At 30.8% G+C, this 22,392-nt stretch overlaps 1 protein-coding gene across 4 annotated transcripts in view; it reads right to left on the bottom strand.

The window, feature by feature from the left end:
* Positions 1-282: 282 nt before the first annotated feature.
* The window catches only part of LOC127730888 (receptor-type tyrosine-protein phosphatase mu-like), a 59,032-nt gene continuing 36,922 nt past the window's right edge, over positions 283-22,392 (bottom strand). For 2 of the 4 annotated variants that reach the window (XM_052239494.1, XM_052239512.1), the window contains 18 exons: positions 21,870-21,981; positions 21,201-21,301; positions 19,465-19,643; positions 19,184-19,271; positions 18,576-18,652; positions 17,323-17,359; positions 16,507-16,604; positions 16,191-16,310; positions 15,809-15,957; positions 14,276-14,411; positions 12,983-13,132; positions 12,072-12,171; positions 11,118-11,191; positions 9,612-9,746; positions 5,811-5,942; positions 5,433-5,590; positions 2,931-3,066; positions 283-1,705 (listed from right to left, as the gene is read on the bottom strand). In XM_052239494.1, the coding sequence (XP_052095454.1) occupies positions 1,631-1,705; positions 2,931-3,066; positions 5,433-5,590; positions 5,811-5,942; positions 9,612-9,746; positions 11,118-11,191; positions 12,072-12,171; positions 12,983-13,132; positions 14,276-14,411; positions 15,809-15,957; positions 16,191-16,310; positions 16,507-16,604; positions 17,323-17,359; positions 18,576-18,652; positions 19,184-19,271; positions 19,465-19,643; positions 21,201-21,301; positions 21,870-21,981 (2,057 nt within the window). In that variant the 3' untranslated portion in view covers positions 283-1,630. The remainder of the gene's footprint in view (positions 1,706-2,930; positions 3,067-5,432; positions 5,591-5,810; positions 5,943-9,611; positions 9,747-11,117; positions 11,192-12,071; positions 12,172-12,982; positions 13,133-14,275; positions 14,412-15,808; positions 15,958-16,190; positions 16,311-16,506; positions 16,605-17,322; positions 17,360-18,575; positions 18,653-19,183; positions 19,272-19,464; positions 19,644-21,200; positions 21,302-21,869; positions 21,982-22,392) is intronic. The other 2 variants (XM_052239506.1, XM_052239501.1) reach the window with 2 other exon arrangements.

Raw genomic sequence — 22,392 nt, 5'->3', positions numbered from 1 at the left:
CACGTGTGAGAAAGATCGGACTGTTGCGGTTCCTGTCGTGATTCCCTTGGTAGAAGCTTGCTGCTTGTAGGGAGGCTGTTGAACAAGGGATTCCAAGTTGTGATGTTGGGTTCGTCACTCGGGAAGTTTTAACGATAGACACAATTGTTTCATACCGTTAACGTTTATATGTCAAAACATATTTTATTGCAAATTATGGAAAAGACAAAAGATAAAAAATTGTAAAGGTCTTTTGAGCTAAATGTCAAGTTTATTCATTTACAAGGTATATTATAAGAACTATGCCTGTAAAATTTGTATATTGTATACTATCATAGCAAGCGATATAAAAGAAACAATTTTTTTTTATAAAATCACATTTATTTATAACAATATGATCTATAAAGCTTCATTTAAGATTTCATCTAACGTTAAAAGCTGTATATAAATGCTGACAAAATGTCCAGTAAAACTTAATTATTAGTATTCCTGTCATGAATATTGCATGAAATAAAATGACTTCTGTAAAATGGTATCAAATCTTATTTCGATAATTAACCATTAGTATATTCAGCCTGTAACGTATAGCTTATACTATATAGGATTCTCACAAGATCTGACGTCAATAAAATGTAATGTCATGTACATATGAGCAAAGGGTATGGACGTCTAAAACAAAAATGTTTTCATACAATATAACTTAACCGTATTATTGTGATAGTTACTTTATACAATGATATGTTGAAACACTAATAATGTCTGTACATGTGTATTTAGAAAAGTGTATCCATTATTTGTCAAAGATGAAAAATGCCTAGCCATTTATGGTATAAGAGCATAAAATACTTTTAAATAAATGTAACATTATTCTATATTTGCCATCGCTTTCATCTTTCATATTCTTCTTGTATCAGACATGATTATTCTCCACTCTCATTCTAAAGCTTCAATATAATAGATTTGATCAAATAAAGCCCTCATTCACTCTCATTTTATCAACATATAAATATTATGTAATAATGAACTATCACAGACTAGCAAAGAGAGATAAGATGGTTAATACCCTAGTTATATAAAGCAAGTTATTCAATACAGGAAGTTCTTAACTCGTATACCATTACAACATACAATGTCTGCTTTACTTAAGTTCAAATGAAACAGCTCTAAAACAAATGAGAGAAAATTGCTACACCGAAAAGAGGCCAGTGTGAAAATACAATTTGGTTTTAATAGTTTAATATCACCTTATAAATAATTTCACAGCAGTAAATGGAATTCTGTCTTCAACATGATAGTATATTTTGAACTGGAACAATTCGGAAGAACAGTTTTGATTATCTTTTACAACATTCAATATTCTTTACACTTTAAAAGTGTCTACTCGTTCATATAAACCTTCTCAATAAGTACAAAATGACATAGCTTTTATGCATCTTATCCCTCTCTATAGCTCAGCTGTTTGAGGTATTTTCTATAACAATGGTTTTCTACAGTGATATGATCTGATGTTTTACAGTTTATAATGAAAGTCTTTGGTAGCACCAATTCTTCACTCTCCTTCATTTTATATTTGGCACGATTCAAATATCAGACTGACGTCATGGATTGGTTATCCTTCCAACAACATAGTCATTGTGTATTTTCATTATTATCATGAAAATGTAGAAAACGTGTGTTGATTGTTTAGGTACTCAAATGCAATTTCGTGGCAGAACTTAAATTGCTCCTGAAAAAAATTGAAACATACTTAATAAGTGAGCAAATCTCTGTGTACAACAATTTAATTTTGACAATTTATTACAGTCGCATTTCCTTTCTGGAAAGGAAAATGTTAAAACCAGAAATTATATCTAACCATTTATTACATTGGAATCAAACATGCTCAACATTACTGCGACTTGTAGTCAAACATAGGATGCATCATAAGGAAATAAATGGGGAATGTGTCCATGGGACACAGATGATGCCCCGCTTGCATAATAACGTTATAAAGGGACATAACTCAAGAACGATAAAAGTGGCGCTACCCAAATTCATACTTGATCTGAGTTTTGTGGTAATAAGCATTGTGTATAAGTTTCATAACATTTAGTTGAGGCAAACATAAGTAAGAGAACGGAAACGAAAAATTCAGCAATTTTTCCATTTGTATAGGGGAATAACTCTAGAAAAGTAAAAGTGAGGTCACCAAAATTCAAACTTGATCTGTGTTTGTGGTAATAAGCATTGTGTATACGATTCATAACATTTGGTTTAGGCAAACTGATAGAACGGAAACGAAAAATTCAGCATTTTTCCATTTATAAAGGGTCATTACTCTTGAAAGGTAAAAATGACGCCGCCCAAATTCACACTTGATCTGGGTTTTGTTATAATAAGCATTGTGTATAAGTTTCATAACATTTGGTTAAGGCAAACTAAAGTTAGAGAACGGAAACCAATTTCGGGACGTACAGACGTACGGACAGACGTACAAGGGTAAAACTTAATGCCCCCTAAGCTACGGTGGGGGCATAAAAAATAATGTGCATGAGACAAGCATTCCATGAAAAGATCAAGAAGGCATCTAGCACCCGAAAGCGTTATTAATTTAGTAATCCATTTATACAAATATCTTAAGTCATAACCCACATGTTGGTTATTTCATATTGTATTGTTTTGGAAGTTATTTTATCTTGATCATTCAAACATTTTGTCGGTCGTTATCAATATTTTGCAATTTTTCAAATTACATTTGGTTATTCTTTTTATGATTTAATCTGTCAAACACTCAAACCTCTTACTTTCCGTCTTATAATGGTTTTGTCATCAATGTCTCTTGCATTTAATAACATAACCCAGATGCAACACTAATTATTTAATATACATCAACCTTGCAAATTTAATATTCAAAGGACTAATGTATCCCAAAGAAAAACACTGTAATGATAACATAGCAATATGTCACCTACCAGAGTATCAATCAGCTGTGGACGATTTAATCTCATTTGTTTCACAGCCTGGAAGACATCTACTTCTTTGTCTGCCTTAATACGTTCTAATACATAATTTGCTGCTACAAATAATCCACTACGAAGGACACCATTCCTGTATATATAGAATGTTCAAGGTCGAGTAATAAGGGTTTTAATAATCTATTCAAGGTTATATAAACCAATCATTTAAATGAAACATGAAATGCTTTATTCTGAGATAAATATAAAATAATACCATCGCATCTACAATTTCAACAGATGGATCTAGTTGCAACAAATAATTGATTTCTTGATAACAGATCTTTTAATTTAGTGATAAATTTGATTTTACATATACTGAGCTGTAACGAATTTTCGCGTTTAGTAATTATGGTGTATTATAAACAAAATTAACGCCAAGTCGTTGAACCGATGTCTATAGAAATATTTACTGTGTCCGTGAGTTGACACACACGCCTGACGCAAATGAACATTTGACGACTTACATGAAATTAATTAAATGAGTGATATTTTCAATATATAGTATTGTAGTATGTAACGTTTGTAGATAGCAAGGTGCAAAAACAAAACCTAATCAAAGATACCAGGCCTACAGTTGAGTACTCAAGACGCATGTTTCGTCTACATAAGCAGTCTTGCGTACATAATTCTGAATGGGAACAGCTGACAATTTTTCTCAAAACTAAGTGATAACTATTTAAAGCAATGGAAAATGAATAGAACTATACTGAAGATCTGTAAAATTTGAATGTACTATGAGTTAAAATACTGTACAGCTACATCATGAATCAAAATAGCCAAAGCTTCTGTTTAATACATGCAGGTCTGTTGCATATTTTATATATCGTTTCTGCTTTATAAAATAGCTTTAGAGAAAACAAAATCCATCTGATTAAAAACTGGATGTTGCATGGGAAGAGAAGCGTTTTCCTCTCTTTATATACCTTAACGAGGATCATTTTTGCTGATTATAACCATTCAGTGATTGTCTACATATACAAATCTTCAGGACGAAAGAGCATCAGCCAAATCAGTGATAACAAGCCTCGTGCAAAAGTAGTAATAAAATGAACTAGTAAGTTATCAAATTTAAATATTAAAAACTTATTTTTTTTTTCAAAATTGTTAATATCGTGATTGATTTACCCGTTTCTCCGGGTTGAAACTCTCAGAATACCCTTTTCAAGATTACAAAATAAAATCCTTGGTTTAATATAATTTTCCTATATTCCTCATTTCTCAAACATAGCACATTTTCCAATCAAACATCAATCGTCTGTGAAAAAAATCTCAACAAAGTTACCAGGCTAGTAATGCATTACGCCCGACATGTGTTTCGTCAACCATGACTCATAAGTGGCACTCGATTCAAAAGAGTTGGAAGACCAAATCAATTATGAAAATAAATAGCAAAAAAAAGAAAAGGTTGGGCTAAGACCATCAATGCCTGAGATAGAAATACTTTAGTGTTTGCGAAGAATTTTAAAATTTATTGGACAGTAAATTTACAGAAAATGACAATAGCAATGATATTTCATATCAACATTGAAGAGCTGCATGTTTGGCTGTTGATACCTGTGGAACGAAACATGTGTGTCTGTGAGAGAAAAAAAAACATTTGGTATGTTCAAGGCGTTTGAGGGATATTTAAAAGTTATTTCGGCTTTTCAATTAATTCTATTTCTGTGTAGCAAACTTCCAGCAGCATTTATAACATATATAACTTCCTGCTGATACGATATTCCAGAGCTTGCAAGCAAATGGGCAGCCCTAACGACCAAAATATTTTTGTATTCATGTGCAGCAGACTTCTTAAAAAGCCTTCTGCGTAAAAGAACAATGCCGATTTTCAAATTTATCAGTAGTAAATATCTCTCTTTAATAATGACACACACCACAGCTGTTGCGGTCTCCAAATCGAGTTAGTTGACCGCTACGATATGCCAGTGTCCCAACTCGTGAAAGGCTTGTTTGAGATCATAGGACACACGAAAAAAGGGTTCGCTCCGTTTTACGGTCATGCGATTCACTCGTGTTTTCGTTGCTGGATTTGTATATTCCAAAGTTTTTTTACATCGGTAAACTATTGTTGCCCCTTTTATAAAGTAAGTAAACTGGTGGGAGATAAGTGTATTGTAAATATAAATGAATATATCAAAACGATTTAAACGATATTTAACGTTATATTTCTCCAATATTTGAAATAACTTGCTACTATACACGGGATGGATAAGACCATGGTGGTATTGATACTGATTATATAGAAAATCATATAAATTCATTATTGGAATAAGCGGACTTAAATCAATTTTTGTTATTCTTGTATCTGAAAATTAAGGTATGAGGTGTATCATTAGTTGTTGTCATAATAACAAGTTGTTAAAAAAAATCAAAAGCGTTTCTTTTTTCTATCCAAAAATACAACTAAAACTATGTGTAATATACATTCATGATTCTAGCTAAGTCTTTTTAACTTACATGCAGTGAACCGTGACTGGCTTATTTCCACTTTGCTTTTGCCAATTTTCTACCATATCTAATAGTTCCAGCAATGCAGCTTTTGAGTTAGGTACATTAGCACCTTCAGGCCATCTGTGAAAATGGAATTGTCGAACCACACGTGGAACCTCCTGAGGCTAAGTGTAACAAAAATATACACACAATCTAATTGAACGTCTTAGTGTATCATAACATACATAAAGACAGTTTTCAGAAATATTTATATATACATATATCTCTTCAAAATTATTTATCAAGACAGACTTACAAATGTATTGATATTGACCAATATATCTTTTTAGTATATACAAAAACGTATTTGACATTATCAAAACATAAATGAGAAGAAAAACTTACATTCAATGTATTTGTAATCGTAAAGTCTCGGACTGTGACGCTGGGATCAGATTTGATTTCGGCTGTTGTTTCGACAATAAAAGGTCCGTAACTCTCACCACAAGTTTCTAATGTCCAATATTGTTCACATGTCTAAAAAAGAGAATAAGAATTGCTTCATGGTGAGTACAATAGTTTATGATTTCAAAAATATCATATCAATAATATAGACAACAGTCAACATACCATTTTCACAAATCTACATTACTGTGAAATTGAGCTTATAACTGGGAGATGATTGGAGTAATACAACCATTGTTTTCCCCCATTAGTCATTGTTTAAATAGCATTTTTCAAAAAAAATGTGCAGAATTTATCTTTGTTTTAAATAAGGAAATACATGGAACGATTAAAGTTTTATCCTGTCCAGTACTACAGTGAAATTTTCGCGTAACATTTCATTGCATATAAGATAACAACTATCACCGGGAGTAAACCAATCAAATGTTCATCCCTTTTTTTCCATGTTTACAAGCTTAAGTAACCATGTCACCTCAAGTTTCCAAAATATTTTATAGAAACTCTAAATTAAATAAAATGGTGCTTTGAAACTCTCCAGATACCGGTATATGTTTTTGACTCAGAAATTTTTCTGCAATGACATGCAGAATTAATTTCCTACAACTATCTAATTCAAGGGAATATTTTTTTCGACCCCTTTTCATATGAAACTGGATGTGACGTACCATGTTTTGGTGGTATTACGCCTTTAGCCTTAATAATTAGGAAGATTCCAAGGGGTCATAAAATCCGTACGAAGGAAAACAGACAACATAATTGCGAAAAGACAAAAACAAAAGACAAAAAGCAAACAAACTGACCATTAAACACATCTCAGAAAACTCAAGATTGAACAAACTAACTCCACCAAAAACTCCTGATAATCTAATAAACATCAAAAGGAACAACTCTATACACAAATGTAATTTTAGTACGGACAAAAGTCATGAAATGTTTCCTATTATTTTGAGTGATGCCGGAAAAGTTACATTTATTTCAGTCAAAAGATCAAAATTCCTTAATTAAAAATCGTTGTAAAAAATGAATTTTAAACATAAATTCAGTTCATTGTCCTGTCAAATATAAAACGGCTCAACAATAAAATAACAGCTTCCTTGCTCAATGAGGCCTTATTACTACACTTAAGCCTTAAGTAAAATCAAAGTCTTAAAGGCTGTTACAGCAATTGCTGCCTAGTTAATGTTTTTGTGACTTATTATTCATCCACATGTAAAAGAATTAAACCTGACAGGAGTCTTATCTAAGTGAGAAGTTAGGATGTTTTAACTTTATATCAATAAAAGACTTATCCAGCAGAAAGTCATTTTTACAATGTTTTACATTTCACAGGGGGACGACACGTTTACCCGGCTTACGGTGGAGGCAAATATATTTGCGGAAAAGTATAACTCCCGAAAAACTGTGCTACTTTTAATTTAAAACAAATAATGGGAGATAAGATTTCATTACTATAACCGGCGTAGTGATTTTACGATAATTTTATGAATGAACAAGAGCTACTTGACCTGTTTCAAAGAGAAACACGAATTAAATAAGGGACGACATCAAAAGATCAATGTAGGATAAAAAAAAACTTAATTCAAATCGTTTGGGGGTGGTGTAAAAATCGCTGCAAGTTCATCCGACATCGATTTTCGGATAAAAAATTATGGACTTAAGTTCGGCCCTAACAAATGTTTGGACTTTTAAACCAAATGAAAGCCATCAAATCGTACTGGAAAGCAAATTTCTGGCCGAAAGTATTGGGGCGAAATTAATCATAGTATCTACGTCGTTCAAACGCTTTATCGATCATGAATTTTAAATGATATGAAACCCATATACAGATCAACAGAGATTGTTTTGGTCCACATGGCATGGTGGCATTCTAAATACAAACTATAAAACTTTCTTTGAATTGTGTTAATTATTTAATTATAAAAATGCAAACTGAAATATAAATTAAAAAAAATTTTGAAAGTTATATAGGGCCACACTTAAAAATATTTTGGTTTGTCCAAACCCTACTGGAAGGTAGAGACAGTGGGTAGGTAGGCAGGCATTTTCTTTCTTTTTTTTGAAGTGTCAATTGTTTATTATATCATGCCTATCTGATTAAAAATAAAACTTTTTCACATCAGGACAATAAAAGATTTTGAGTAGGCAGCTATTTTCTGGGAAGGTAGGGTTAGGGCAAACAAACATATTCTTTTTTATGGCCTAGAATTTTTTGAGATAGTAGAAAAATATGACAGTGGTCAACACTAGACAACAGACATTGAATTTAAATTACATAGATCATATCAAATTCACTACATTGTCAGTGAAAAAACTATGTGAATTCAGTTTTTAATCCTACATTGAACTTTTGATGTCGTCCCTTACATGCAACCGTATAAGCGATAATTCAGTCAAATTTTTGATATTAAATCAACAACTGACATGATTCGATATTTTGTTAAAACATCTCAAATACTAAATCGCAGGTATGAAAATGAACTTTTTCACTCGGACTTCTACGTTTTTTGATAGTCATACGGTTGTTCCTTTAAATACAAAAATATATCTACAAACAATATGTTGAAACTTCACAAACCACTATTGTTTTTCAACTATTTCAATTAATGTGTTTCATTAGAAATCATACATAGGATTTTTAGAATGACAGATGAGGAATCTGTTCAAAAATTTTGGCTTGATCTGGGTCACAAAGATGGCTATACGCTATAGCATTAAAGCAATTCCTTTAAAAACTGAGACACATTTAAGAAACAATACATATAATTTCACGTCCGACGGAAACCGGAATGTATTACAAAAATAATATAATACTACTACCGTTTTCCAAATCGTCAAATTAATTTACTTTATATATTACAGAAAATCAGTTATTGTAACATTAAAATTTCGGTCAATATATTCTATAATCCCCCCAACAAAACAAGACTTGAACCTTCCATACCCCTAAAAAGGGATTGTAACCTACATAAACATTTCAAGACCACCTATCATTTTCTTACCGAGTTCCGTCATTCTTTTAGTTATATCTCGACCGTAGCATATGCCAATTTTAAAACCAATACTTCATTTCAAAATTGACGGCCACAAACGACAGCATAAAGATAAGATTTTACTTATTTTTTATTTGTATGAAATTGTAGAAAATAAACGCACATTTAACAACGTTTGACTGTACAACATTTTCCACAATCTTTTTACACAAATTTAGAAATATGTTAAGAGCTTTTCAGATGGAACACAACATAATTGGAGATTGCAAGAATTGTCACTTTTTGAATTAATATATTTATAGCACTATGCAAGGAACGAAAGCAATAGGTCTCGTCAAACGGGAAGAACAGTTTTCAGATTGTTGGAGTCAAATCGGGTTGTGGGGGTCCACATATTTTTTTTTTGCAGTGTATTGGTCCCTATATCTCAATTAATTTAGAACGATTATGGAAAATACTATATCAAACTACCCAAAACATTTAACTCCATTTGTATTGTCCAATTTAAAACAAAAATATTTGTTCATGCGTGAAAAAGAAATCCTACCTAGTTTGAAGTCGTTGTTTATAGTCTGTTACCATACTGGAAATTAAAACTATGAAAAAATGTTTTTACACTAACAGTGCAGATTTGGACATAGTGTAGTAAATGATGAAAAAGCTTACTAAATCGTAATGAATTCATTAAAATTATAATGAAAAATTATATTTTCAAAATATATGTATTCAAATGAAATTTTAATATGTATACCTTATCTGTTTTGTCAATTTCATTTAGCATTACAATGCAATAAGAATTGTGGTCGATTATTAGCCTCCAGAAGTCTACTATTGTGTTAGGTAAAGGCATCTGCGTAATAACGAAAGCATCCTTTCTTGCGTAGCCCTGTAATATAATGTTAAAGGATTAATCGTGTCTTAAAGTATTAAAATATTGAATTATACTTAGTTTTAATACACCATAGTTGCAGCTATTTTATCAATTTGTCAACATGCAGTAACAATTATAGAAATGTTGGTGTCAAAACATTCAAACTTTGTAAAAATATAACTATGAATGAAATGGCCATGACAACGTTGTTACACATCATGTAGTTTTATTTCATGTGATCACTTTTTACAGACACTTGGAGAGTTTTATCAATTAGCTTAGTCGTTCTAATATAAACAAGCTTACTTTAGTTCGTTCATTATTGTCCTTTGGAAATTATAAATAGTTATTCTATGGTCTTTATAATGTTAACGCCAGTTAATACTTTTCACTTGGTCTTGTGATATATGGTTTTAAACCCTGTGTTGCATCAATACGAAAAAACATAAAATAAAATCTTCCAGATAATTCTTGTAGAGATTTAATATCGGTTTGAGCTAGCTATTTTGAACTGTTTTAAAATTTGTATTTTGCAATGTTCATTTTACTATTGGAACAAGCCTATGAAAAGCAAATGTGATAATTTCCGTTTTTCACGTATTACTGAACAATTATTTCAAAAGTAGAAAGTTGTATACATGTTTACATATGCACCTATCTATTCACTAACTATTAAAATGGGTCCGTAGGATTTGTTTTAACTTCACTACTGTTGCTATTTTTAAAACCAGAATCCACAACTACCCTTTGCCAACTATTATGAAATTGATCACAAAACGTGGTTTGAAATAATCTTCATTTAATACGCCCGTAACCAAATGTTTAGAGAGACAAAGATATTAATTGTTTGAGTGGATACAAAGTAAGAGGGCCTAAATAGAATAGTGAAAACCGTAAATAAACTTTGCCTTGTATAGTTGCTGCTTTAGGTTTTGCAGAATTACCAAATTTATGAACAAGAAATAAACAAAACTAAATACATCATTTAAATCGTGCAAATTACAAAAAATAAGCTACTGGGCAGATGAACCTGCGGAAACAAATACATTGACTTTTTTGTGTTATTCGGGGGTTTTCATCTTTCACTTCAATATGTACTTTGACTAAATTTATTTTAACTGAATTTGATATACCAACTTCATATTTAGATTACCCCTTTCTTTGATTAACGGTTAATAATCAACCAATTACTAATGGTTTCTTAACGAGTTTGTAAAACTCCTTTCAAAAAAATAAAAATTTCGCCGTAAACTATAGACTATAGCGATGATATTGTGGTATCATCTTTACTATCATTTTTTTAGTTATCAATTATACATGCACATTTGCCAGAAATTAAATATAGTGGATAGTCATTAAGATACTTCATAACTTTTATATTCTTACATTAAGAAACACTGCGTTAATATAATCGTTGTGATCTTCGACTTGTGTAGTAAGATAAGGTCGGCATCTGTTTGCTGGAATAAGATCATAAATGAAATAAGTTAATACTGAATAAAAAAATACTTGAAAATTCAATTAGTTTATCAGTTCCACGACAAGTACTTTGGACATCAAGTGTTTGATTTATTTTTTAAATTAACAATCCATTAAAAGACATGACCTGATATGATTTCATATAAAATATCTTCTAAATAACCAGTTAGGTAAACTGATGACATTGCTTAAAGTGACAAAGGAAGGATAACTTCTAATATCAAACTATGAATTTTTATATATACTATTTGAATTACTGTTCCTGACCAAAGAAATCATCGTATTAAGTATTGACATCATGTATCTGTACAAACGACCCAAAATTGTATTTCATATTATATGAATTTCAAACTAATCAGACATTAAAATCTTCAGTTTTTTAACCTGTTCATACATGTGCATATGAATGCATCGGTTCTTCAATTTTATTGTAATTACAACTGACATCGTGTTAATGCTGTCGTCTGTTAGTAATAAAATCATCTCAATAAAACACGTTTGCTGTATGATTATATTTGTAAAATCATTATTTTTTTTTATTTTTTTTAATAAAATGAGGACCATTCATAAACACAATTCATTTATTACAAGAAGTTATTTGCCTGTAGTGATATACTATAAAGATAATTTCATGTAATATTCATAAACTTCATCACGCTTTTGTATCACGGAACGTTAACATAAGTCTTACTTAAAGACATGCAGTAATTAAATCATTCAAGAGAACTAATGTTTTTATTATATATTCGAGAGGAACAATGTAACAAACACAAATGAGATAAGACAAGGAATTTAACGAAAAGTACCTTAGATGACAGATTGGGTCCTTAATTGCAATAAAACCCGAGTGATGTATCTTACCTGGAATTATTTCCGTCGATCTGTTTTTGAAAATATTTTCAGGATGTAAAGCTGAAGTGGTATCATCTTTTTCTATGGTTGCTGATAATAATCTTAAAACCTGAAGTCAATTATTTTGTAATTATATCATGCAATCTCTTAAATGTTAAATGCTTTTATGTAAACCTCAAAGATTAAATGAAGTAATCAATTTAGTATTTATAGTTTTCAATTCATATGTTTTACATTTAATGTAAATAAAACGCAAAAACAAATCTCTTAAAAGGAAAATTACGTAAGGGTAGTGGGTACAAATATCTGTTGACATGAATGTTTGCGGAAGGGCTTCAACAACGGTACTGGATATTAGCTAGCCTATGTATTCATCAGTCCGAATTCAACTATCTGACTAAAACTTTAACGCCAATGACGATAAATGCTGGACTACGTTAGGGGCTATATGAAAAAAGACCACAAAAGAATAGCCAAATCCAGCAAGGGTCAACTTTGGCTGCGGGAGTTGGAACCTTTTTCTATATTCATTAACGGAAAATTTAAGAAAGTAGTGTTATGAATCATGTGAGTATCAAAACACTGAATACTGAGCTGATGATACCATGGAGGACTAGCCGTCTAACATCAGTGGTATCAATCCAATACAAGATGAAACCAACACTTTATAAATTTGATGCGTCCTTAGAATTTTTTGGGATTTACTTTTATTAGGAACGCTCAAACCAAACATTTCAAAGCTAAATGTGTATAAATACTCTCTTCGACTTGTGAGTTTTTTTTTTCTCCCATTTATGGTCTTCCTCCATATTCTACAAAATACAAACGTAATATTTTGGTCAATCTTCATCGCCAAATTGAGACCTTAATTATAACCTGTGAATAGTGTTGAGTCCCGTTATTATCTCTAAACATTTTACCTCAAACTGTTCATCCATTTTTGTTTTACTGATAGACTCGTCATACTGAAGTAGATCGGACAGTGTGTCTAGATATTTTTGTACTGGGACTGTTGTATCACCACATATCAATGCTTCTAGTAACACGTCATATACAAATAGATATTGTTCCTGTAAAATATATGGTAATGTATAGTGCGAAACATTGTCACAGGAATAATTAGTCATTAGGAAAATCTTTATGGTAAGGGATATACAACTTCGATTTATTTATAGATACACATATTGTATACGTTCTTAGTCCTAATAACAAAATTTTAAGAAAGCAAAAGCTTGCATCAAGTCAAGAATCTGTTTTTTTTCGGTAGTTGTTGGTTGCTGTTTGTTATATTTGTGGGTTTTGTTTTCGTTTATCGTTGTAACAGTTACCAGAAAAGCGCTTCGGACGCATGAAATTATTAAACGTGTTGTTTTCAATTTTTTACCAGTCCGTTGGGTTTCTCTTTTGAATTGTTTCACATTTTGGTATGCCGGGGCCTTTTATAGCCTACGATATGATATATGGGTTTTGCTCAGTGTCTTTAGACTGGTGGATAGTAGTCTCAAAAGCTATCATTACATTTCTCCTTTTTTCATATCAAAAGGTCCTGTACATCAATAAAGGCGACAGTAATTTACCGGTGTAAAATAAAGTCGTTATTATTCACTGACGAATACATAAGTAAAAGTAGAATTTATGAATATGAAACTAATATATTATATTTGAACAATTAATTAAGTAATGTAATAACAAAAATACCGAACTCAAAAGTTAATTAAAAAAAGGAGAAGTTCATATAAAATAACAAAATCAAACGCCCTTCTATATCAACCAACGAAACAGAACGACTAAAACAATTGTGATATTCCGGATATACACACTGATTATTAATTATTAATGAGTATTATTATTATTAATAATCATTATGATTTGATACAGCCATTTTTAGAAGAAAATACTTTGAAAGGAATTCTAGTTTTACAGTAGATATGGTCTGAGGTCGTTTTTGTTTTAAACAAACTTTTTCTTGAATGGGTCCAGAGAATTTGTTAAAAATTTAACATAAAAAATGTACTAATCTTGAACGTTGTACGTTGTTTTGTCCTGCAGTACAAAAATGTAGGATAAAGTTCATTATAATCATTTATTATATTTTATGATTTAAGCAATGAAATTGAAATATAAAGATTATTCAGCATAAATCAATTCGCCTAATTTGATTTAAACAAAATAAAAGCGGGAAAAAAATAAATTCTCTACATCTTAATACATACTAATGTTTGGACCATATTAACCCTCTGTGTTCGCATTAATTGAACAAAGTTATGGACATCAACAATTCCTTCATTTTTAGCCTGGTCTAGATTAACATCAATTGCAATATAAGTACCAGTTCTACCCACACCGGCACTGAAAAAAAAAATTATCGACATTCTGACACCTGTCACAGATTGATGAAAACATCTGAAATTCGTACATGATAATGCATTAAAAACTACCGGTTTTGTCTATAATGGATACACGATAGCATGTCAATGTTTAATTATCAGTACTAAAACTCTCTCCTGTTATCAATGAAAAAATCTATAAAGAAAATTCATATTTTCAACCGAATCGTGACCCATAAGGAATAATTTTGAAACATTAGGTTCACAATCAATCTCGAATGCTTATTGGGAGTTCAAATCCATTTCACTTGAGATAATATCAGAAGTTATAGAAATATAAATCATGATATGTCTCATGATTTAAACAAGCGTTGTTACTGATTATATTCTTATTATTTTAAATCCTTACTATTACTTGATAAAACTGTCTTAACACGGGATATCGATTTGTTCAATCTAATTAAACAATAAACTAATGACTCAATATAGCATTCAGAGTTATTGGTCAGTGCAAATATCTCCCGTGACTCACTCTCATATGTCATACAATTGGTCAAATACAGGTAACTAATGACAACACGCGACTGGTGCCAGGATTATTTATCCCATTGTTTTATCTGTCATACAAAATCATTATTTAATGTAATTTGATTATGTTTAATTCTGATTAATCTCAGACTGCTGGTGTCTGTATTGATAATAGATTATCTCATTCAAGTGTTTATATTCAACATGAAATTAACTTAATTGAAGTCTAAAATTGTGTCAAGTTATATAATAAAGCATACATTTTTCATCCATCAAATCTTGATTTATGTCGTGTTTATTGTTTCTTTGCATGTTGTTGGACATAAATGATGCAAAACATTAACCTTCTGGCTCTAATATCCTCAAGGCTGTCAGAGACACATGTTTCAACGGTAATAACAGTATCATTCTCAATACCATTACAGACTAAATTAAAACGATAAAACAATCGACAAAGTTTTGAAAATATTGTCATAAACTATCTTTCTTATTCTTTTGGAACATTTTTAACATATCTTGAAACACAATTACTGGGGAAATAGATTCAACACCGCCCAGTAATTTCTCCAATGAAAGTTTCAGTTCTTGTAAATGATCATCATGGAAGTAGTTAATGGACATTTGCTCTTCAATAAAATAAGAGACATAATTTTCGCCCTTTTATATCTGGCAGCATATCATCAATAGCATAATAGTAAACAAGATCTAATCGAATAAACCATAAGTGTGAAGAAGTTAAAAGTAATTTTTTCAGGCACTGCTGGTGGGTATTATTTAAACGAGGCGCGCGTCTGCATAATACATTATACGTATGGTATCTTTGATGACTTTTTGTCATATAAATATTTCTTATTAAAGGAGGCATACATGTTCTGCATAATTTTCACAAACCTGCAATGAATTATTGGTGGTCCATTGTCCAAGTTGTCATGTAATCTTATTTTTTGCCGGAATAAAAGTAACGAATTTCCAAATCTAGGTACACCGTGATCTGGCCATGTCGTATAATGGAACTGTTTGACTACCGTCGTTTTATCGTCCTGACAAGTACAAAAGGAAGGCATACCAATAAAAAAAAAAGATGCAATAACTATTAAAATCTGTTTTTACCTGAAAAAAATGTCTTTTAGTGAATCTAAAAATATGTAAGTGGGTCAATATGTTGACCTCTAAGTGTCTCTTCAAGTTAAACTGTGTTATTGGGTTATTATCTCATTGACACATATTCTGTACCAACAAACCATGACTGTTAATTCAACGATATTGTTCTTACCTTAGAAATGCGGAATGTTCTGATGGAAAAGTCTGGTAAATATTGACATTCTAAAAACTCAACAATTAGACCTGCATACTCCTGTTTCCCTTCAATGGGCCAATACTGTTCACATTTTTTCTGTTGATAAAAAAATTAGCTATAGTAATATTACATCAGTACTAAATTGTTTACTTCGTTTAAAAACATTAAATAAGTATTTGCAAAAAAACATTCCTCGGGTGCAATAATGCTCTTTAATGTTTGTAGGTTTTTCAAATTGTTACCAAGGACGAATATTATATGTTTAATGTATTAAATAAATAATCTGTCTTACCTTTCCAGTTTCTGTTGGATTCGTGAGCATTATGATTGTTTTAGAGTCCTCTTGCCAGACCATTCTCCATATATCATCTATTGTCGGTTTGGTAGGACCTTAAGTAATTAAACAAGAAATGATGTTATCAAACTGCTACAGCTGTAAACTCTTTGCATCAAAATGCAATTCCGATTTACATAGAAGTATGAATTTAATATCCAAATATTTGAACTCTTTTGTGAGAACTGTATTTAAGAATTATTTTTTCTAAATTTTAAAATAATATTATTTATCAAATGTCTAGATTACAACAATTTCTATATATATAGTTAACAGAAATATATTTTCGATAATTACTTGCTTCTCTTACAAACAAAACCTTATTTTTCGTTTTTTTTATATGAAGAATACCTTCAATTAACAAGTTTTATGACAAATAAATTTACCCAAATTAACCTTTAACAACGCACACGTTGAAAGATGTTCCAAAACAAATGTGTCATGTGCAATAAGATCAATATCATACGTATAGATTAATACAATACCGGGTGGTGTTACTGCTGGTGGACTAACCGTCCTTGACAGCAGTATTCACCCAGTAGCCAGTGCTCAGGGAAAAAAATTAAAACATAAAGTTGGCCTCGGACATTTTCGGGTGTTTGTGGTTATGTCCCTGTTTTGCTTTTTAATATTTTAAGAAATGAGCTTCCCTTCATTTTGTCTTTTACGTATCCGATTAATAAAAAACACATATCATTGGCACTGAAATCGACATAATACGTTTACACATAAACTCTTATTGCCGTTTATATGAGCAACAAGAAATGTTCATACCTTGAGCTGCAATGTAAGCTTTCTCTCTTTTGTATCCCTGCGAATGTAGAACATTGACAAAAATCATCAATTATTATATAAATAATAATATCTAAATCATATTTAATCTTTTGGATGGAATGACGACAGATCATTATGCTTTAAAACATTGTTTTGATTTTAGTATTCAATTTTTGAATAAGTCTGTTTTGTTGGTCTGTTCGCTTGTCTCCTTGCTTTTGATTTGTTTCGGGTTTAACCCCAATATTTCAATTTTTCTCATTTACCCTTAACAGCCCTGTTTCTTGTGAATCTAATTTTGACATCGGTAAACTACGGTTGCCTATAATATATCAAATCATTGATACCAAAGAGTATTAAAAACACATGTAGGAGAAAAATACAAGCGACCATGACCGAAATAAAATGAAAACAACAATCCATAAAATATAGCAGAGAAATAATTCCAGATTAAGCAACATGAGTCCTGCAAAAACCGGGTATTAATCCAGTTGCACCCATTCTATTGCATAAGACAAGCAAATATTCTGTGGTAAGTATAGACTGATTTTGTAATCAAAGGTATTATTAATTCAGATGTTGATTGATTAAGAAATATTTAGGAAAACTAAGGTTCCAATTATCTCAGACAAGGATGATCTATATATTTATACTTCCTTGGATCTCAAATTATTTTGTTTGAGCAATCTATATCAACTGATGAAGGTCGATACCACTGCTAGTCGACTGTAATTCTCACCAGCTCAGTAGCCAGATTTCTAAATACTTTTCAAAAATTTCCCATTTATGAATTAAGAAATTATTAAAAAACTAAGGTTTCAATTCCCTCAGACAAAGTCGAACTAAGAGGAATTCCTTTCATTTCCCTTTTGTTATAAAGATTCCAACGTTTAGACATATTCATACATCCCTAGTTTTCAAATGTGTTTGTTAGAGCGTTGTTTTTAAGGTCATTCTGAAAAGCGATTCGTATGCCAAAAATCTATAAAGTTTTATTTTCATTTCCCTTTGCACAATTAATAATGAGGCGGTAAAACAGCAAATATATATAGGAATCGATTCCTGACTTTTCTTAACGTTTTATATCGCAATTGGTATTTACTAAACAGATTGGTTTTTTTAAATCTTATCATTACCGTGATTAATATGTACTCGCTTGCATTTATCGGTATCAATTTCAATTTCAAGGCAATTATGATGCTTTTCAACTTAAGCTTACTATATCTTCTTTACACAGGATGCTAGATACTTACATCAATATAATTTGCATTTGTATAATCATCGTTCACATCATCAGCAACAGGTGTCAGTATAACTCGACTGTGGTCATCTGAATATTTCAGGTAAAGATAATGATATAAGTTTGAATCGAATCAGGATAGATGCATTTAATCATGTCAAATAAACCTTGTAATTTTAAACTGTTTAGAAGGACTATTAAAGTTACTATGTCATCCCAATATTGAGAACATATATGATTAGTCTAATTAATACTAATGAAATGTGTTTTATATATAATTCCTTAATCTAGTTAAACTGAACAATAATTCCTATCTATATAACAAGTATATAATCTTTATTCAATTATTGCTTAAATACTTATATGATTCGCATTATGGGGGATGTATTTTTTCCAAAACGTGATTTATGTGGGAATTACAACATTATATCACTTCCCAAGTTGATTACAAATTAAAGCTCTAAGGTCCATTGTATTTAAATGTTGTAAATCAGTTTGTACAAAGTGAAAACGCCTACTACTGAGAACATTAATATCTTTGAATCATAACTCTTAATAATTTTAAAACATCTTTCACCACCCATGGTTTGATTAAAAATCATCTTAAGTATAAAAACTCACAAGCGATAATGTTCCCGTAACGATTTTTTATTTTGTTTTCCGACTTCTGTGCTACTTCACAGCACGCTGTTAGACCAGCCGGAATAAGCTGAAAGAAAAAGGTTACACTATACAGTAAAAAGATATGACTCATGGCTCGGCAGTCAAGTAAGCACGGCAAATTTATAAAAGTTCTACTTCCTGTTGGCTTTGAAATCAGAACAGTTTCTATGAAGTGAATTATTCCGTCAATATAATCTAATTAAAAGTTGTGTACTGTGAGACGATGTAGAAATGATTACCCTGTATTCAGTACGAAATCCTTCCACATCATTTTCCTTCTTCTGTTTAACATAATCCCATAGATCTTCTACTCTAACTGACGGTATTACACAAGCACCTACATTACCATAAACAGGTTCAGTTTCTGCTTCATTTTTTGTGGTGCATGGTTCAATTAATGGTTCTAACTCAACATCATCTAAGTTTAAAAAATAACAATATGTGCTGTTTATTGTATATTGATGACACTTAGTATGTTAAATGTTAACCAGCTTTATTCAACAAGTCGGAAAATGAAAAAAAAAGGTAACACTAAAAAATAAAAAAAATAATAGAACTAGGATTATTGATATGTCCTGATAAAAATAAAAGTGTTAGTCCCATCTCCTCTTTTTAACAAAATAAAGATAGCATTCATAATATGTTTTTCAAGGATGAATTGGCTTTAACTTAAATGTACATATTTTCAATAATATATTTTTTGATAAATAGAATATCCAGCGGAATCTCATGGTACAATGACAAAACTTCAATTTAAGATAAATCAATCCTCAGAACGCGGAAAGTAAATGTCGCTTGTCCAATATAAATTATGCCATATTTTCTTCTCCTCAGGCACAAATGTAATGACCATGAAAATGCGGCAAAAAGACAAACGAATTGATTTATATGTACCTACTAAGGCTTGTGTACAGAATTTTGAAATACAGCAAACCATAGCTCTTGTGTTTTATAAAATGAAATATTCAGTTAACATTAATAGATAATCAAAATAAAATCAATAGAAAAAATTGCTGGTCGTTCAAACATTCTTTTTAAATTAAAGCTTTTCATGCTAAGCGATAAAGAAATCGACAATGGAAATGTAATCAAAACATGGATAATGATTTTATTTTAAGGTTTTTTTTAGATTCTTACAGCATCAATTTCTTTAACTCAATAATCATATATAGATGATAGAAACCTTTCAACATTAAGTCAAGCTGACAGCTGATGGAATAAATACTTGTTTTGTACAATCTGTTGATACTGGTTTGCATGATTACAGCAAAACAAATGTTCACCTTAAAGCACATTTAGTTGTAAATTACAAAAATATGATATGAAAATAATTTCTAGTTATGTCGTATTTCTTATTTAATAGTTTTGTATTGTCTGTCTATCACTAGTTTTGCCCTAAGTCAATGATAGCTTGTTGTTTGCCTGAATATGTAATTGAGCTCCTTGAAATGCAGTAAAAATATGAACTTCTTTATCATTAAGGAACAAAGTAATTCCAGTTACGAATTTCAATCAATATAATTCAAATTCAATAACCGAACAAAATACCAAGAAATGTATAGGATTACAACACAGACTTAAACATTGCATCAACAAATAAAAACATGGATGAAGTAAAAATATACTTACTAGTATAAAACATCCTCATATAGAAGCATGCATAAACCAAATAGCAGAGTAATGTGTGTACACTATAAGAACACAATACTATTCTTATCATAATATAGTAACTGAATGAGAGAAGAATTCAAAAATACAAGATTAAAATGAAGGAGCTTGTGATGTGTCTCAGTAAAAACAAACTAAAAACCAACCATCCAATAAAGCAAGAATATATACATACATTATGTTTATTAAAAACGTGAGGAAAAAATCAAAATCGCATGTGCAACGTTTCTTAACAAATTTGTACTTGTTAATATCAATATCACTGTGAACGCATATATTTTTAATGACTTCATATTAGTTTACTTACCAACAGGTGTGGATGGTGTTGATGTATCAGGTTCAGGAATTATAGTTGGTCCAAAGTTCGGCATCTCTGCCTTCTCTCTCTCTGCTGCCATATGTCTCTTCCTATGGAAATTTATATCAATTCACAATTAATTAATTGACTGATTATAAAAATCATTTCATAAATTTCTTATGCCAGCATGTTGAAGAATTGAGTATGATTTCACGGCATGCAAAAACATTTCCACTTGTTTGATACGTCTGCTGTTTAACTGGTAGTCTAAGAGGGTATATGGGTACAGACATGTACATACAGGTATTGTTTTCATTGAAAATAAAAGTCATAAAACTTAGGAATTTATTGAAATTAGGGAATGTATCTTCATAAAATATAGCCCTGAATCTGTATTATGGGGTTTGCAATATTTGGTATCATTTTTGGTATAAAAGCTCTCAACATTCGGATTAGGTTTTGGATTTAAAAATATTTTGGTTTGTCTTCGAACATCACTAAAGGGACATTATTTGCCAAAATGCACATCTGGTGCAGTACATGAGTATAACATGTTATATTAGAAACCAGCATTTATGGTTTTTTTCAAACTGTAAAATGAATCATACATGTATTTGCTTTATACCTTATTGTGTAAACTTATAATATTCTTAATTGTTTAACTTAAGCACTGCATACCTCCATAAAAATAGAAGAAGTGCAAAGACTAGGATGAGAAGGATAAAAACGACCAAGACTGCAACAATAACTGGAACATGGTTCGCTTCTGGTGCTGGTTCAATACTAGCTGCTGCCAAAAAAGGAAGAAACATTAAGTTCAACTTTAAAAGTTTTAATCTGAAAATTAATCAAATGGAATTTATAAAAACTGTTTTTTTTTTCTTAAATTCTTCGTTGATGTATGTTAAAAAAAACAAAGATTCCTACTCTCTCAGGCACCTGAGACTACTTAAGCACGAACATAATGTATTGATAATTTCATTTACTAGCACTGGGTCGATATCGTTGCTGGTGGATTGTTAGTCCCCGAGTGTATCATCATTTCAGAGGTCAATGCTTCTTCGCTGACATGATTTTTAACAAACTTTTCTTAAATTCTCTGTTGATAAATATAGAAATTATTAAGAAACTTAGGTTCCATTTCCCACAGACAAAGTTTACCGAAAACGAATTTGGGTAATTTTAGGTCCCTTTGGTCAAA

This window comes from Mytilus californianus, unplaced genomic scaffold, assembly GCF_021869535.1.
Source record: "Mytilus californianus isolate M0D057914Y unplaced genomic scaffold, xbMytCali1.0.p SCAF_1, whole genome shotgun sequence".
NCBI classification, from domain to species: domain Eukaryota; kingdom Metazoa; phylum Mollusca; class Bivalvia; order Mytilida; family Mytilidae; genus Mytilus; species Mytilus californianus.
Note: the sequence above shows the minus strand (reverse complement) of the source record. Positions and strands in the feature narration are given on the sequence as shown.